Below are 18,656 nucleotides of genomic sequence, written 5' to 3'. Positions count from 1 at the left end.
TAAAAAAAACAATGAGGTTATCGGTAATCATAAATAAAAAATATTACACAAAAGTTAAAAAAAATAATAGGACGAACTACTTAGTCAAAACTATCTAAAAAGTATCTGATATAGTTGAAAAAATGTAAAATGAAAAATATAGGACGTTAATAAGTCCTGAAAAAATCATAAAAAAAAAATTTCAATATACATATTCTTGACCATAATAGGAATAACCAAAAATCAAAAAACACTAATGAAAAAAACCTAAAACTATACCTGGCATCTCAAAATGGTTCGAGTGGAACTGGCCAATAACAGGTCAATTTGCTGGATATATTCGTGCGCGCTCTCTTCCCCATATTGGCAAATGGAATGATTTCTCTCCTGCGCAAATTGATAATCTCTATAGTACAGTCTGACTATCTCCAACCGCCTCAGATCCAACTAAATCAAGCACCCCTTGGATAATGCCAATTCCCAAAAAAACAGGTTATATAAACTCATATTTCATTGCTAACAATCTTAAAATCATGATAAACAAATAATTATCTATTCAGATAGGAGGATAAATGAAATTAATGAAGATAATGAAATAACAAAGGAAATCACAGCAGAAAACAATAAATCAGGTAGTAAATATACTAAAAAAAATAGTTACAACATACCAATTATACTAATACTATATATATTATGCGAAACTGTAGGGTAAATATCATTACGAATATATTTGTTTTTATTCTAGGAACGCTAAAATACTAAATAACAAAATTCATAGTCTTGATCAAGAATTTCCTCTCAGCAAAGGATGGGCCTTAAAAGAAAACCTAAAACTTGGTAATAAGGGTGGAGGAAAACGTATATCAAAAAAAGTTGTTCAGTATTTACAAGGATTTTTTTTAGCCAGAAATCTAAAAGCAGCAGATCATTATTCACCTGAAAATATGCATACCTGCTTAAAAGAATTGGCTGAAGAAGGAGAATTAACCTTGGAAGAAATACCAACAGTGAAAACTATCAAGGGGTGGATAGGAAGGTATAGTGCTAATTTTAAGAAGAAGCGTCAGAAAAAGCGCTGGTAGAAAACATGGAAAATAGCCAAAGCGTAACAGCTGTCAAGGCAGTACTATTCAAATATGGCCTAATAAACGCAAAAAAAAGGTTAAAAACCCTTTATTAGGTATTTTGTCAAAACAGAAATTAGCAGGCTATACCAATAAACTATTATGAAATCTTCTTTTTTCCTATATAAAACTTCATGAGCTGTGATATAATAACTTTTTTTTTTAGCGAATTTGAATTTTTAAGATCCCTGTCGCACAATAATTGTTGTAAATTACGCAATTGTATAACATATAATCATTGTTTTATTGTAATACAAATTGATGATCGACATCGTTATATATGAAAATTGTGCCACATTTTACTATGGAAATTCTATCGATCACATGCAGATCGGCAATTAAATCTTTAAATTTCAATACCTTTTTTTTTTAGTTAAATATACAGGTAAAGTATTCCAGTTTTTTTGTTTTATTTTTGCAGTTTTATTATCTCTAAATATATTTAACATACTGTATTATCATTTGAACTAATTTGTTTATCTATTTATATAAGATATTTTATTATTTATTATTTCTTTTTTACTATTAAATAATTTTAGCTTATTAGCAATTTGATTAATACAATTATTATATGTAAGTAGCTTTTATTCATTTAGCTATACTTAATATTGCTAAATTAGTTGTTAATGATATTTAATTATTTATACTATAAGTTATAATAATAGAAAACTTCAAAAATTTTTCTAGTAGCATATTTAAGTTTATTAATTAATTTTTACTCAATATTTGCAATAATAGATGTACTATTTATACAGTATTTCAATTAAATAAATTAGTTATTTTTTAATATATATTTATTTTATTATTAATAAATATCATATTTTGCGATATATAAGCACCCTTTTTTTGCACTTGATGCCAGTCAATATCCTTATAATTCTGGCTAAAATCACCATAATTCTGGCTATGAGTATTTATTTTTAAAGGATGTTTACTTATCATAAAATACGGTATATATAAAAAATATTTACCTCAATACTTTGTTATTATAGAGTAATTTATACAAATATTCTTTTTACTATAAAAAATAAAATAAATTACTGTATTTTTATTTATTATATTTCACACATTTTACTTCTTAAATAAGATCAGCTATAAAAGTGTAAATAATATTAAAATATTATTAAAAAGTAAAAAAATATTAGTTTATCAAATATATATATAATTATATATATACTTATATTTATTGATATTTCATATGAATTACCATTTATATATTATTTAAGTTTATTTTCATTTTAAATGCAAATATTGCAACTATTATTTGTATCCAATTATTCATTGCTATTTCTTTTTTATTATCATATAAAACATTATAAAAATAATTTATTAATATATCAAGAAATATTAAAAGGCATTATATTTGATAATTAAAAGCATAAAATATAATAAAATATGCATTGAATAATATTTATTTGTAGATTTGTTAACAAATTAAAGTATTTTTATACAAATTATATATTTCTTCCCATTTTTTATAAATATTATTTTTTTCATTTAAAAAAACTCAGTTCATTTGAAAATTATAGAGTTTTATTTCTATGATTTTAAACATAAAATAATTAAATAACATAAAAATATCTTGTAATAAATAAAACTAAAAATCTTTAAAAAAGAATGCAAAAAATTTTTTATAATACTGTATATTTGAAATTGGTTTAAAAATTATGTTACCTTTTAAATAGCAAATTACTAATTAAAATAATTAATATATATCCTACTCTTAAATAATAAAATTAAAAGAAAATAGATATTTTTTCAAAAAAAAAGGGAATACTATATATAAAAAGTATTATGACTTACATTATACAGTAATATTAATTTATAATAATATTTTAAAGTTTTATTTTTATTATTAAAATCTTTATAATTTTACATTTTTTAATTTATTTTAAAAGATATATAATAATTAATTTATATAATTATATTTAGAATTAGAAATTCAATGTATTTAAAATTTCACATATAATAACAACAGATTCATCAAACACTTGAAACTCATAAACAATTTACTACCAACTTTAAAGATTATGAAAGAAAGGAAATATGATTTATATGGAGATGTAAAGTGCAGGATGTATCTTGAAAAAAATGAAGATGATGATCATATAATCTATTGTCAACAACTCAAAGACAAGTGGCTGACGGTGGCTAACAACACTAGATACGAATGTAAACAAATACTCAAAGATTTGCTTTCACAAGAGAATTATCTTCAATTAAATCAAGAGGATATACAACAATCAATGTCATGGAACAGGAATTTTTTTGTTTATATTATAGGTTCAAATCAGGAATTACCTATTCCTTTTATACATTTGATATTAAGGAACTTCTTTCCAAAAGAAAAATATAGAAAACTCAAATCCATTGTAAAGCTACACTAACAATTACTACTCTGTTTTTAGAAATTTTTATTAATGAATTTTATAGAATCATTTGGCAACCATGTTGCAACCAAGTAACAGAATGGGAATGCACAAGAGGAATCAAGAAAAAAGACCCAAAGAAGAAAATACCAGCACATCAACATATTGCATATGAACGAACTTTAACTCAGCAAATAGAAGGTGATACGTATAATTTTAAAGGAAGGAAAATTCTCAAACATAATGAACAATGGTCAATTTCTCTTGAAAAAATAAGACAGTATATAAATCAGTTTATACAGGATAATTTGGAAGGTATATAATAATATCAAGATGTATAAATATATATATAATTCTCCTTTTTATTTAGAGGGTAGTGAAAGCACATACTGAAGTCATAGGATAATAATGATCCTATATAATCTGATAGCTACTATAGAGATATAGGTGAATTTCATATTGTGATGGTAGGGTACGGGAGCAATCTATAGGATGGGAAACTGGTTCAAAGTTTTAATAGATTAGTTATGCTTATAGCAGAAAAATCTGTAATTCCATATAACTAATAAACTCATGAATTGCACTACCTTGCAAAAAAAAAAAAAAAAAATTTCACATATAACCAAAATTTTTGTACAGACTTTATATATAAAATTTGTATATTATATATTTTATTTTACAGCTTTTAATTAAGCTTAATATAATTAATTCCACATTTCTTGAATAAAAGATCTTTTATTAGTATTAGATAGGTTTTGATAAATGAAAGATTTTATTACAATTTTAATTAATAATTATTTAATTCACAATTATAAGCAATAAAAAATTTAGTTAATAATCATCAAAATGTATTTATATGTAGATTAAATAATTTAATTTAAAATTGAAAGGTTTAGTCTTTAAGATGCTAAATACAGCAATTCCTTATGTTTTTATATAATTATAATGCTGAATGATCCTGGCAAAATTACAATCATTATACCAATATTTTTTTCTTTAATATATATTGGATTATCTAATTAATTAATTGAAAATTCCAAAGTCCATTATTTGTATTAAATACTCAGTACTAGAATAACATATCCATTTAATTATATACTTATATACTCAATATATATTTATCAATTTAATTAATATTTATATTTCGTTGAATAATCTTTAGGTGAAACAACCAACCCTCTTCCTTTTCTTGCACCACGGTATACGGTCTCTATTATATCTATAAGTTCTTGCTTATCTTCCAAAGCCTAATTATAAATGAAGATAAATATAGAATATTATATGCGTAATTTCATGTCATTTTTCCTTGTAGGAAAAAAACAAATTTATAGAAAAGAACTAACCCAATTGATTTTATTATTATTACCAGTTCCCAAATCAATCATGATGTGTTTATTGCGAAAAAAGAACATAACAGTGCAAGGATCATAAAGTTCATACATCTAAAAAAGAAAAAATGGGTTAGAACAAGAAATTAAAATAAATAAATAAATAAGTAAATAAACCTTATTGAAATCGGGGACTTCTGTAATATCAACCTAAAAGAATTAGAATATAAATAATCTTTCTCTCTCAAGTAATAATAGTACAAACATCCAAGTAAAATAATTACCAAGTAAATAACAGCGAAGTTTTTTACTTTTTCTGCAATGCCGTATAAAGTCTCATCCATTTTCATACAAGTAGGATCCTAATTATTAAATATTAAGGGCATTAGAAATAAAAATTAATGTCTCAACATAATTTCTGAATATAACGGATACCCAATCGTGTCCAAATCTAATAACAACTACACGATCTTCCTCAGATAGAATAGCTTGATCTACTTGCCAACCTGAAAGAATTAAAACAAATGTTTAAATAACCGATAAAGTTGAGTTAAACATAATATACCACATACCATTAGTCAAATGAGGAAGAAAATACGACATTCTTCTTATTTTTAATGTCTAGAAATACAGTATCTGATTATGATTTTTGTCCAGAGCTATAAAAAATATACGAGTTTACATGTGACTTTTCAAGGAGTGAAACTGCGCCTTAATAACTTTTTATATACGATTTAAAAAAACTGCGTTTTATTCGGTATTTAAGTACTAGCGGCGCATTTCCTAGTTTTATTCTCTTTTTCGCTGAAATGTCCGAAGTACTTTCGATAAACAACAAACAAAACAACAAGTTCAAAAGGATCAAAATACAATAGAGGTAAGAATTATAAAAGGCACTCTTGATTTTATAGAGGCTTAAACGGTAATAAATAACTCGTACCAAGCTGCTTACAAATTTTATTCATAGTTAAATATTTAGGAACAAAAAATTCTAACAGGAATGGAAACCGAGGCAGAAGCAGTAGCAAAAAACGAAAGACGTCAAGAATTAAGAAATGTAAATCTATTAGCCTGGAGACAAGGGAAACCTGGTGTGTATAAAAATCGTTATCTTGGTTTATTAAGTGATTTATACCTTATTTACATTATGTCATATGTGCATATGTATATATTATTTTAATTGCTATTAGATTCTTCTGCATTCAAAAATCTCGACTCAAATATAAAAAAGAACAACACGTTCATTAAAAAGTGTAAATCTCAATTATCAGCAGAACACCAACAACAACTATTAAAAGATATTAAAACATTGACCCTTGAAAAATATATTTCCGAAGTGGTTGTTGCTGTGGTTGAAGGATTACAAAAATGTAAGTCAGCAGCAGATGTTTGGGCTACTGTTGAAGTAAGTTTCGATTTATTTAAAATTATTTTAGTGAAATGTAATCTGAAATGTAAATTTTTTGAAACCAACTACCTTTAGGTGATTTCCGCTTTGCATCAGCGATTTCCGGATACATTTACCCCATTTTTGACGCATATGTTAGCTCGTTCTCTTGCTCCTCAAAGTAAACAACAGCTTGCAGCTCTTAGTCATGAACAACGTGAAAAAGAGGAGTCTGCACGAATTGCGAAACAACGGATTTTGTTAAGAATCGCAGGTGAATTATGGTTGATAGGCGTCCTTAGAAATGTTGAGGACGGAATTGCAGCGCCAAATAGTGGAAGCGCGGCAGTAGGAGCCGGAAGCGTGAATGGTGTCAAAGAAAATGTTGCCGGGTTCGTCAGCGGTCCGATCAAAGAGAAAGAGACCAAAGAGACAAAGACTTCCGGGGAAGGTTTCATGTATACTGTGTTGAAAGATTTGGTTTGTCGTATACTCCCTTTGTATAAATGATTTCCACTGTCGATAACCAATTTGAGCCAGGCATTGTTGAACAAGTGTCTGTTTCTTGAATATGAACAGCTTTCTCATGACTACAAACATGTCAACTTACCGTTGGCAGTATCCTTCATCAAATACTTTGGCACGGAAATGCTCGGTACGGTCGGTCGTAAAAGTCATCGCGATGAAACATCTATCGCATCCAATGAAAACGGTGAAGATATACTCCCAGTCGTGAACGGTCACAACTCATCGGTTAATGGTGAAAAAGATATCATAAACGCCAGCGAAAACCAAATTGTGAATGAATCTCAACGAGCTCTTTTCAAATCTTTATTGGTCAGTTATTTCAATGGCGTGGAAAAACATTTAACTGAAGACCATCAGGTACCATTTATTTTTAAACGTATTTTTTTTAAAGTATTGCATGCATTAATATTTGGTTTCATACGGAATAACAGAAAATCAAGGCATTAGATCGTAGCAACCACGAATATTATATTACTCGAGGAGAAATTCCAGAAGAAACAAAGCAGAATTACGAAAAAGTCGTGAAAGCTTTTGATAAGTTTTTGCAAAATGTTCAAGTGTAATTAATTATATGTTATTCATTTTAAATTAAATCATTTGCTTAGTTATTGAAATATGTATTATATGAAATTTATTTTATAGTTTGGCGGATTCTTTGGATCTTGAGATGCCCGATTTGCCTGAAGATGAGGGTACAACAAAAATAAGTGGTACAATTATACGTGATGGATCTTTTACCAACGAGAAAGAGGTTTTTATTTTATATGTTTTAACAATGGAAATTACGCGGCTTAATATTGATAATTATTTTCATTATTTAATTAAGGATATTGTTACCAGCAGTATCTGGGAAGATGAAGATGCACGTAGTTTTTACGAGAATCTCATAGACCTTAAAACATTGGTACCTGGCGTCCTTCTTGAGGTCAAGTCCAGTAGCAAGAAAGATGATGCGGATATTGAGAAAGATGAATCCATTAATATACTCGAAAAGGAAGACAAGGAAGACGAGGAAAAAGTTGAAAATAATCAGTCTGATGACGAAAAAAGAAGAAATGGCGAAGATGATAAGGGTGATATGAAAATTGCGAATGAGGATCAAGAGGTTGATGGGAAAAATTTAGAGGAAGAGGCTAAAGAAAAAGATCAAGATGTTCAGGCTTCACCATCTACAAAAACGGATAACGAATTGACTAACAAAAGTGGCACATTGGCCCAACTTGATTCTTTGTTGTCACGTCTTCCTAATATGATTAACCGTGACCTTATTGATCAAGCAGCAGTTGATTTTTGTTATTTAAATTCCAAGGCATCTAGAAATAAATTGATAAAAGTAATAATTTATTATAAATAATCTTTATTTGTTTATCACTTTTGAATATAATTCAAATTTATAATAATAAATATATAGACTTTAACAACAGGAGTACCTCGAACAAGACTTGACCTTCTTCCTTATTACTCGCGCTTAATTGCAACGCTTAATCCGCATTATCCAGACATCACTGAAGCAGTTTTGCATTATGTGAGTTACATTTTTAATTCTATAAGTCATTTTTGTTTAGTAATGTATGCAAATACATTTATTAAAATTTATGTTATTAGCTGGAAAGTGAATTCAAATCCATGCAAAAAAGGAAAACGAATGATTTTCTCGAAATAAAAATTAAGGTTGTATTCATTTATCTCATTAAGAGCGTTTTTTGGTAAGAATACTTATTAAAGTTTTTTTTTAAAACAATTTTCAAGAATATTCGATATATCTCTGAATTAACAAAATTCAGAATTACACCACAACATATAATTTTCCATTGCCTTAAAGTATTACTCGATGATTTTTCGAATCAAAACATTGATGTTGCTTGCAATTTGCTGGAAACATGTGGAAGGTTTCTATTTAAAAGTCCTGAGACAAGTACCAGAATGAGTAATATGGCAAGTAGTTTTTTGAACAAGATTGATGCACATAGTAAATGCTTTATTATTAATTTTCTTTTATCAACACTTTTTAGTTGGAAATAATGATGAGAAAGAAAAGCGTCCAACATCTTGATAGTCGACAGCTCTTGATGGTTGAAAACGCATATTACCAGGTATAAGACTTTTAAATAGACAAGAATTTTCCTATAATTTGTTAAAACTTATTACATATTTATTTTTCATTAAATCTAGTGTAATCCACCTGACCGAACCGCGATCGCTAAGAAGGAGCGATCGGTTATGGAACAATACATTCGTAAGCTAGTTTATTCTGACCTTAACAAGAAAACTGTTGAGAAAATTCTCAAATTGCTTCGTAAATTAAACTGGGAAGATAAAGAAGTAAGGAATTTACTACTTGGATATTGTAATGAAAATAAATAATTTGGATAATTTGGTAAATTCTGTTTACAAAATTTACAAAATTTAACAATAGGTGTACAGGGTTTTAGAAAAATGTTTCTCCAAGGTGTGGAAAATTAAATATAGTAACATACATTTAATGGCTATTCTTGCTTCAGGCTTGCATCGTTATCATTCTGATTTTGGTGTAGCCTTAGTTGATAGAGTTATTGAGGATATCAGGATCGGTTTAGAGGTAAGTATGTGAATTATATACATATAATGTGCGCAAAACTAAATTATGATAAATTGACATTTTACTAGCAAAACATTTTTAAGCACAATCAACGCCGTATTGCAACTGTTAAATATCTTGGTGAACTTTATAATTACCGAATGGTAGAATCGGCCGTTATTTTTGAAACTCTTTATTCCATTACTACTTTGGGTCACGGTACATTTAATATACCATTCTTTTTTTTATTGTAATACGCTTTCTGGGTTTGAGTTTTTGGTTTTTCTATATTTAATGTTTATTTTTTTTTTTAGAGTTTGGTCGTCCCGCCCCAAACCGTATTAATCACTTAGACGCTCCAGTTGATTTCTTTCGCATCCGTTTGTGTTGTACCTTGCTCGACACATGCGGTATGTGCTTCGATCGAGGTAGTTCTATGAAGCGTTTGGATGATTTTCTAGTTTTCTTTCAGGTATACTTTATCTTCTTGAGCCAACTATATGAATAGTGGTTTTTATGTACATTTTTTCAACCATTTTTTTTTTTTTTTTTTTGCAGATGTATATCCTTACAAAACAAAGACTTCCTATGGACATCGAATTTATGGTTGCTGATTTGTTTGAGGTATAAAAAGAAGTAATTTATATTAAATAAGCATGATTTCTCCAGTTGCTTAATTCGTATGTGTTTACTAGATGCTAAGACCAGGAATAACCATATATAAAACATACGAAGAAGCTGCAGGAGAAGTAGACAAGATGCTTATGGAAAATCATATGGCTTTACAAGATGCCCAGGGGACATCAAAAAGTCAGGAGGATGGCGTGGAAGAAAGCGAAATGTCATCTTCAGATGATGACGACGATGATGAAGGTCAAGATGAAGAAATAGATAGAGAACGTGATGACGCAGAAGGAGCTGAAGAAGAAGTAAGTTTTTACTAAGACAATAACTCATTTATTGTATATTGGGTAATATGATGGTTTTTATTATAGCCCGAAACTGATGAAGTCAACGACGACGAAGGAGATGATGAACTTATTGTTCATACAAATAGACAGGAGAAAGTTCCTACTGAAGAAGACGAAGAATTTGAAAGAGAGTTCAGCAGAATGATGACTGAGAGTATGGAGTCTCGTAAATATGAACGTAAACCCGCCATGTTAGATGTGGCAATTCCTATGTATCTAAAGGGTTCTGATAAAGTTTCAGACTTTTTAGATGGTAATGTTGCGTTTACTTTATTAACAAAGAAAGGAAGGAAAACGATGGAAGTTCCATCAGACAGTGCTTTAGCAGTTAATACGCGCTCTAAACAGGAAGCTGAACGTGAAGAGCAACAACAGCTCAAGAAGTTGGTATTAAATTATGAGGAAAGAGAAGAGCAAAATCAACGAATTGCTCTTGAACAGTCTTTAATTAGTAGTGGAATGAAAGTAACATATCAAAGTAATCGTCGTGGTCAGAAAGGTCGTAAAATGCTTCACCATCACGGTGGAGGTGGAGGTATGGCCTACTCCAACGATAGGTATTTATAATATTCTATCTCATTTCATTTTAAGTCGCTTCATATAATTGTCTTTTTGACGTTTCGTTCTTTATCGCTTTAGACGACGGTGAAATTCTTAATATTTTGCTGAAAAATAACTAATGGGAATTTTATTCCATAGTTGATTACCATTTCATAACACAAAAAAAGGAGGCGCTACCCCAAGAATCAATTTATCGGTTCATCCCACATGCGGTATACATCGTTTCAAAATGGAACATTATGCTTTGAAACTTCTATCCAACCAAGATTATTCGCACTCTTTGCCTTAGTTCTCTTAAAATAAGGGCATGTCATGAAAAAAGTTTTTTATTATTTCTTGGTGTGGTAAACCAAACAATCAAAAAAAGGGAAATAAGGGATGATAGTTTACGAATGATTTATTCGATTCATTTGCTTGTATCTTTATAAATCTTCAGACCCATAATTACGTATTTGTTTCACGTATCAATTTGTCTGAATTATATTTTTTTAGCTTCCTAATTCCCATTTTTATAGCGTGTGGTAGTTTAGTTTTGGTTTCATTACTACATTAGAAGTAAAAATATTTGTATGTTATCTATTAATAGTTGATGATTTTATTGAAATCAACTTTTGTGGAAGTCGAACTAGATTACGTCATTTATTATTTTTTTTTATGTATTTATTATTATAAATAAATAATTTTATTACAATTTACCAATATGTTTCTTCGCCATCAGACATCAGTGTCACCTTTAAGTCGTCATTTCTATTCCAGAATTAATTTAAATTCTCTTTTTTAATAGTTTTAATTATAAGAATAAATGTATATGTAACATCCTGTTACATGTCTTATTTGTAACACCCTTTAAAACAAATGACAATAATACATATAATATTAAAAAATAACGTAATTTTTGTCTTCCCTGCAAATTTAAGATAGCAAAGGTGGTTTTGAATGTCATATTTTATTTATTTGACAAAAACCATTTTTTTATCAAGTGATTGGCAAAAAAATTTCCTTTTTTGTAAAACCGTGTAGCCTTGTATAACAGGGAGCAAAATTTCCTTAATATCACGTGACACAAATTGACCAATAAATATGCACCATTTCAAGATGTTACAAATAAGATATATAATAGGGCATTACAGTTAATTATAAATATATGATTTATAAATATATTTTATTATTATATAGTATAATAGGGCAAATAGAAAAATACTGTTAACAGTAATTTTTTGCAAATTTACATATTAATTTATACTAAAATTTTAATAATAGTTTAATTTTACTTTAAAATTATAGTATATTAATTTTTACTTAAATTGGAATATTTGGGAATGGTTGACTTATTTTCTGTATTTTCATGATGTATAACATTTATATTGTATGGTTCCAAATATCAAAATTAATAAACTTTAAAATTTTAAAAAAAAAACTTAAATTGGAATATTATTAAGCAATTTTACTAATGATATTTTTTATAATTTAATAAAAAATAAGTATTTATATAAAATAAAGGATTTATCTATTATTTACATTTTATTATAATTTAGCCATATATTATATTAAATTTTATATTAATTAATTATTTATTATTATTAATAAATTAATTTTTAAAACAATTTATAAAAAGTTGTCAAAATTTAGTCTTATTAATTACAAATATTTATTTAATAATAACTATTGGTTTATTAAAAATTATCTTAGTTTATTTTAGCTATAAATTTTAAAATCCTATAATTAGTTTTTTTTAAAATTTGTTTTAACAGTTTTAGTATTTATAATAAATTTTATTAGATTTACTTTTCTTTAAAGTTTTGCCAACTTTTGCAAAGTTTTACTATTTTAGCATTTTGTCAATTTGCCAAAACTTTTTAATTTTTCTTATACTTGTAACTGAAACCTTTTAAAGGTATGGCTGAAACTGAAAGTTTGAAATACTAATCTAAAATCTTAGCTAAAATCTGTATATCATTCTTTCAAATTTGAATTTCTTTATATAAAAATTTATTTTTATTTTTAGATTTCATATAAACAAAATCACAATACAAATTATAAGGATAAACTATTTGTTAATTCTAAACTAAATCATAAGCTAAACTATCATTATGACAGTACCATCCTGGTATCAAAAAACAAACCTGTGAAGAAATGAACCTAAGCATGTCCTGCTCACTATACATTAAAGTAAAGGGTAAAGAAATAAAAAAATAAAATGCACTAGAAAACTAATCTATAATAATATATTGGTAGCTCAGAATAAAATTGCCTTTGATGATAGTCTACTATTGGTTGATAATACAGTTGTAACTAAAGTAGGGCTCTGATCGGTTCGGTTCAGTACGGTTTTTGCCAAAACCGAAACCGAACCAAATTGATCGGTATCGGTATTATTAATTACCAAAACTGATCGGTTTTGGTAATCATCAATACTGAAACTGACCGGTAAATACCGAAAATTGAACCAATTTACCGATTCATTATCAGTTCAGTTTTTAACATTTTTGCAACATTTTTTATTAAAAAAACGTGCAAAAACGTTTTTTTTAATTAAATTAACTAATAAAAACGTTTTGCAACGTTTTTATTAAATTATTGAAAAAAAACGTTGCGAAATGTTTTTTTTAATTAAATTAACTAATAAAAAACGTTTTGCAACGTTTTCTATTAAGTTATTGAAAAAAAATATTGCAAAACATTTTTTTTAATCAAATTAACAAATAAAAATGTTTTGCAACGCTTTTTATTAAATTATCAAAAAAAACGCTTACTGCGCTTTTTTTTTAATTAATTAACTAATAAAAAACGCTTTCACAATATTTTCTATTAAGTTATTGAAAAAAAATGTTGTGAAACGTTTTTTTTAAAATAAATTAACAAATAAAAACGTTTTGCAACGTTTTTATTAAATCATCAAAAAAAACGTTGCAAAACATTTTTTAATCAAATTAACAAATAAAAATATTTCGCAACGTTTTTATTAAATTATCAAAAAAAATGTTGCGAAACGTTTTTTTTAAATTAATTAACTAATAAAAAACGTTTCGCAATGTTTTCTATTAAGTTATTAAAAAAAATGGTGCGAAACGTTTTTTTTAATTAATTAACTAATAAAAAATGTTTCGTAACATTTTCTATTAAGTTATTGAAAAAAATGTTGCAAAATGTTTTTTTTTAAATAAATTAACAAATAAAAACGTTTCGCAACATTTTTATTAAATTATCAAAAAAAAATGTTGCAAAACGTTTTTTTTAAAATAAATTAACAAATAAAAACGTTTCACAACGTTTTTATTAAATTATCAAAAAAAAATGTTGCGAAACATTTTTTTAATTAATTAACTAATAAAAAACGTTTCGCAACATTTTCTATTGAGTTATGAAAAAAAACGTTGCAAACCGTTTTTTTTAAAATAAATTAACTAATAAAAACGTTTTGCAATATTTTTATTAAATTATCAAAAAAAACGTTTTGCGACATTTTTTATCAACATCACGAAATGTTCGGCAAATCAGTTCAGTAAATTTACCGAAATGATCAGTAAAATTTACCGAAACTGATATCAAAAATATCAGTTCGGTAAATCAGTTTAGTAAATTGCAAAACTGATACTGAAACTGAAGTTACTGAAACTGATCGGTAAATTTACTGAAAGGTTCAGTTCAGTAAATCAGAATACCAAAACTGTTCCGATACCAAAACCGATCAGTTCAGTTCGGTAATTACCAAAACCGATCGGAGCCCTAAACTAAAGTCAGTGTAATAGGCCCATACAGTATAATTCATAAAGCATCTATTGGCTGATCTGTATTCTTTATTTCTATCATAGATAATTATAGGAGAAGTGCACCATGCCAGTGCACTAGATCAACTATAACCTATTTCTTTATACAAAAAACTTTGCTAAAATTATTTATAATATTATATAAATGCATTCATATGAATAGAATTTGGAACCGGTTGCATTTTTGAAAACTGAATTTAAAACAGATGCAACCAGTTTGACTCATTTCAAACTGATTTTTACAAAACTGGTTAAAACCAAATTGTGCACCCAGTTTATATTTATTGATAATCAATTTACATAATAAATAAATATAAAGTCAGTCGCAAATAAGGTCATACTTCTGGCTTTCTAATTATATTTAATTACTAATGAATTCTACTATGATCTACATCTGAACATCTAGATTTGGGTTAATTATTTCACAACAAACTACATCATAATCAAAATAGTCCTTATATGAATTCATAAAATAATTCGTGAAAATAATTCATTAAAAATAATTCTCACAGTGTTTTTTTTAAACTAAAAAATTAAGCATTTTCTTTTTTGCTATTAATAGTTAAAATGACAAGCTTACCATCTACATTTTCTGATTCTGAAACAATTGATGACACTAATTCTACAATAAGTGAGGATAATACAATTATACACCAAACTGTTTCAGCTCAAAAAAACCACAGTCATATGTCATATTTTTTTCATGTAGAAGGAGATTTGGCCTATTGTAAAATTTGTGAATTAAATTTTACAAATACAAATAAAAAAGCTTATGGTTAGGTGGGAATACATCCAATCTTTTAATATACCTAAGAGATAAACAAAATATCACTAAGAATAATTATTCAGAATATTTAAATGAATATGAAGAGGTATTTTTATATTATTAAATCATGTAACCATATCGTACAAAAAATCTCATGGATTATATTAATTATTTAATAGTCACATGTTGAACTCACAAATCCAAATTCTTCATCATATTTCCCCAAATAACAAGAATTAATTACCAGAAAAGTGACTTCTTTTATTATCAAAAATGTTCAACCTTTATTTATTTTACAAAACCTAGTATTTCAAGATCTTTTACTAACATGTGAACCAGGTTATAAAATTCCTTGTAAAAAGTCAATTAAAAGTGTACTTTATTCAGCATACATATGGGTAAAGAGCAACTTCAGTCCTTGTTAAGAAGCACAACAGAAACAATACATTTGACAACTAACCTTTGAACCTTCAAATCTAGATATGGCTATCTTGGTATAACTGCAATATGATTAACTTTAGATTTTGAATTTCAAGAAGTTTTATTATCATACAACCACCTTTCTTATCCTCACACTGGCGAGGTTATTTGTGATGAATTGTTTCAAATATTAAAAGACTGGAACTTAACTTCAACAGCTTTTACAGTAACGACTGATAATGGCATGAATATGGTAAAAGCAGTTCGTTTATTACAAGAAAACTATTTTGACCAAGTTCAACACCAATCTTGTGTTGCTCATACTTTGCAACTTTCAGTAATGAAAGGTTTAAAGCAATGTAAAGCATTTTATCGTTATGTAAAAAGTTTACAGACCTTTTTTCACTTACCTAAACAGGCTGAAAGACTTTATGCAGCACAACAGAATTTCCAAACAAATTCATCTGAAAATGAATATGTGAATCCACTAGAAGTTTTGACTGATGTCAAAACTAAATGGAATTTGATATTTATAGCCTGAAAAAGAGTTCTTAAGTTGCATAATTATATGAGGAATGTATCTACAGATTTACTCTCAAAATCTGATCAAGTATCACAAAGAAAAGGAGAAAAATTAGAGCGATTATGCTTAAGCCTAGATGAAAAAATGTAAATTTTATTTATTTTTTTTTTTATAAAAATTTTATTTTTTATTAACTTCTATGTTTTACTAATAGATTTCTTCAGCAAATGATTGTTACTTTAGAACCATTTGAGACTATAACACACAAATTTAGTGGTGCAAAATATTCAACATTAAGTCTTATTTTTCCATATACACTACCCTCCCAAAAGTATCCGGTCAAATAATAAAGATTATATTTTATTAATAATAATTAGTATTTAGTTGGCCATCCATTGTTTTTAATGCATGCTTCAATTCAATGTGGCATGCTCTCATTCCCACTCATCTTGCAATGCTTCTTCAAGTTTACAAAAATTTTTTGGATATGCAGATCATTTTCGAAGTCTTCATTCAAGTTCATGTCACAAATGTTTAATAGGATTAAGATCTGGGAATTAGGAAGGCCAATCTGAAAGAATCTTAGTCTTTTTCTGTACAATCCAATTTTTAACATCTCTTGTGGTATGAACTGGAGCATTGTCATCCTGAACTGTGTAACGTTGTCTGTAATGTTTTGATCGAATGAATGGCAGTAAATTTTTTTCTAAAATATCAACATAATCTAACCTATTTATTTTACCATCTACTTTTATCAATGGTTCCAGTCCTTTTCCTGAAAAGCATCCCACATCATAACACCACCACCACTGTATTTAACTGTAGGAGTCAAATTTTCAATATCGTATCAGGTTCTATTTTTTCGCCAAACACGACTAGGACCATCATTTTGAAAAAATGTAAATCTGGATTTGTCACTCCAGATGATAGTTTTCCATTATTGTACAGACCAACTTTACCGTTCTATGCACCATGACAACCGTTTTTCATGTTAAGATTTTGTAAGAAGTGATTTCAGTGCAGTAACCTGGGAATAAATTTGCATTTGATGAAAGTTTTTACGAATAGTGTTAGCTGAAATCTGTTTTTCCTGTGAACTATGAAATTTCTGCTGAATTTCACCCAAAGAAAGTTTATTATTCTTTTTAATAATTTTCAAAAGTTTACGATGATCATTATTATTCATGGAACATGGTCTTCCAGTTCTTTTAGTTGTTAATCCAGTATTAAATTTTTGTATCAGAAAATTGTGTCTGTAATAGTACTTTTTGGAATTTTTAGGACATGACTGATAGTTTCATGAGTTCTTCCTCCTTTCCAGAAGCCAATAATTTGTCCATGTTCAAACTCACTCAACCCATGAGTTTTTCCCATTTTAAAATAGCCAAGTGGCGTAGTGAACAAAAAAAGCAAAGATTGTCATTGGCAAAATTGAGGCATTATTATTTGTTTTAATCGCCAAATCTGGTACATATATCATAACACAATAAAATACATCCATTTTAATCTTCAGAATTAGGAACATTGGTTTTTTTTTAAAAAAATGATAATTTATATATTCAATTTTGAGAAAATCAAAAAGAGCTTGACCGGATACTTTTTGGAGGGTAGTGTATGTATATACTCAAAAATCATTTTGCACCTAAAACTTTGGACACCTATCTTAGTTTAATTTATAGCTCTAATGATGAAGAGAATTCTGATATTGCTAGTGATGATGAATATATTCCATCAGGTAGAACAAGACAATATTGGCAGTATTCCCATCATCAATTTCAATATCAAAAACGTAAAAATACACGAAATAGGATTCAGGGTTGGGGTTAAGGTTGTAGAAGGGTTGGAATATCTGTATCTCGTCCTGTTGAACCAAATTTGGATAATATACTGTAAATACTATAAAATACCTGCAATCTGTGAATATAGAAGATTTATTACAAAAAATTCGTGCAGCTATTTTCTTATCTTTAGATGAGCTCTGGCTAATACCATTTAACATTATGCTTATTGCAACATTTTTGAACTCTCGTTTTAAAAACTTTGATTGGTGTAATGGTAATGGTAAAGATGAAGCTAAAAATTTAGTTCAAGAATTATATAATGATACAAAAAAAGATATCCTGTCTAGAAATAGTATTAATAGTATTATTAGCTCTTCAGATGATGATGACAATATTTTCAAAGCGTTAAAAGATAAAGAAAGAAATGTGAAAGATAATAATAAAGTGATGTTTTATTTGAAATAAAAACAAATCAGATTGAAGAATAATCCATTGAAGTGGTAGTCAGTTAATAAAATTACTTTACCAATTTTGACTCAAATTGCAAGAAAGTATTTATTTATCCCTGCAGCATCAGTCCTTAATGAGTAAGGTT

General features: G+C 27.4%; 4 protein-coding genes across 4 annotated transcripts; 3 read left to right on the top strand and 1 right to left on the bottom strand.

Annotated features, from left to right (window-relative positions):
- Positions 1-449: 449 nt before the first annotated feature.
- OCT59_021550 (uncharacterized protein) lies at positions 450-1,061 on the top strand (the record flags this gene model as incomplete). Its single annotated transcript, XM_066146599.1, has 3 exons — positions 450-471; positions 540-687; positions 758-1,061. The coding sequence occupies 3 exons, from the start codon at positions 450-452 to the stop codon at positions 1,059-1,061; spliced, it is 474 nt and encodes a 157-aa protein (XP_066005719.1).
- Positions 1,062-3,133: 2,072 nt separating this feature from the next.
- Positions 3,134-3,795, top strand: OCT59_021549 (uncharacterized protein; the record flags this gene model as incomplete). Its single annotated transcript, XM_066146597.1, has 2 exons — positions 3,134-3,351; positions 3,537-3,795. 2 exons carry the CDS (start codon positions 3,134-3,136, stop codon positions 3,793-3,795), a joined length of 477 nt encoding a protein of 158 aa, XP_066005718.1.
- A 571-nt stretch (positions 3,796-4,366) lies between these two features.
- Positions 4,367-5,495, bottom strand: OCT59_021548 (Thioredoxin-like 4A). The gene is made up of 6 exons (XM_025331092.2): positions 5,373-5,495; positions 5,236-5,306; positions 5,085-5,162; positions 4,978-5,010; positions 4,816-4,914; positions 4,367-4,719 (listed from the first exon to the last, which is right to left on the bottom strand). The coding sequence occupies exons 1-6, from the start codon at positions 5,401-5,403 to the stop codon at positions 4,603-4,605; spliced, it is 429 nt and encodes a 142-aa protein (XP_025182065.1). The 5' UTR covers positions 5,404-5,495; the 3' UTR covers positions 4,367-4,602.
- A 96-nt stretch (positions 5,496-5,591) lies between these two features.
- OCT59_021547 (uncharacterized protein) lies at positions 5,592-11,501 on the top strand. Its single transcript, XM_066146596.1, has 20 exons — positions 5,592-5,677; positions 5,768-5,891; positions 5,991-6,205; positions 6,284-6,667; positions 6,767-7,072; positions 7,147-7,274; positions 7,358-7,466; positions 7,542-8,048; positions 8,127-8,240; positions 8,321-8,386; positions 8,465-8,650; positions 8,728-8,808; positions 8,888-9,037; positions 9,132-9,293; positions 9,362-9,491; positions 9,587-9,744; positions 9,831-9,896; positions 9,968-10,201; positions 10,268-10,800; positions 10,883-11,501. Exons 2-20 carry the CDS (start codon positions 5,801-5,803, stop codon positions 10,890-10,892), a joined length of 3,630 nt encoding a protein of 1,209 aa, XP_066005717.1. The 5' UTR covers positions 5,592-5,677; positions 5,768-5,800; the 3' UTR covers positions 10,893-11,501.
- The last annotated feature ends 7,155 nt before the right edge of the window (positions 11,502-18,656 follow it).

The sequence above is a fragment of the Rhizophagus irregularis genome, chromosome 30 (genome assembly GCF_026210795.1).
Source record: "Rhizophagus irregularis chromosome 30, complete sequence".
NCBI classification, from domain to species: Eukaryota; Fungi; Glomeromycota; class Glomeromycetes; order Glomerales; family Glomeraceae; genus Rhizophagus; species Rhizophagus irregularis.
Note: the sequence above shows the minus strand (reverse complement) of the source record. Positions and strands in the feature narration are given on the sequence as shown.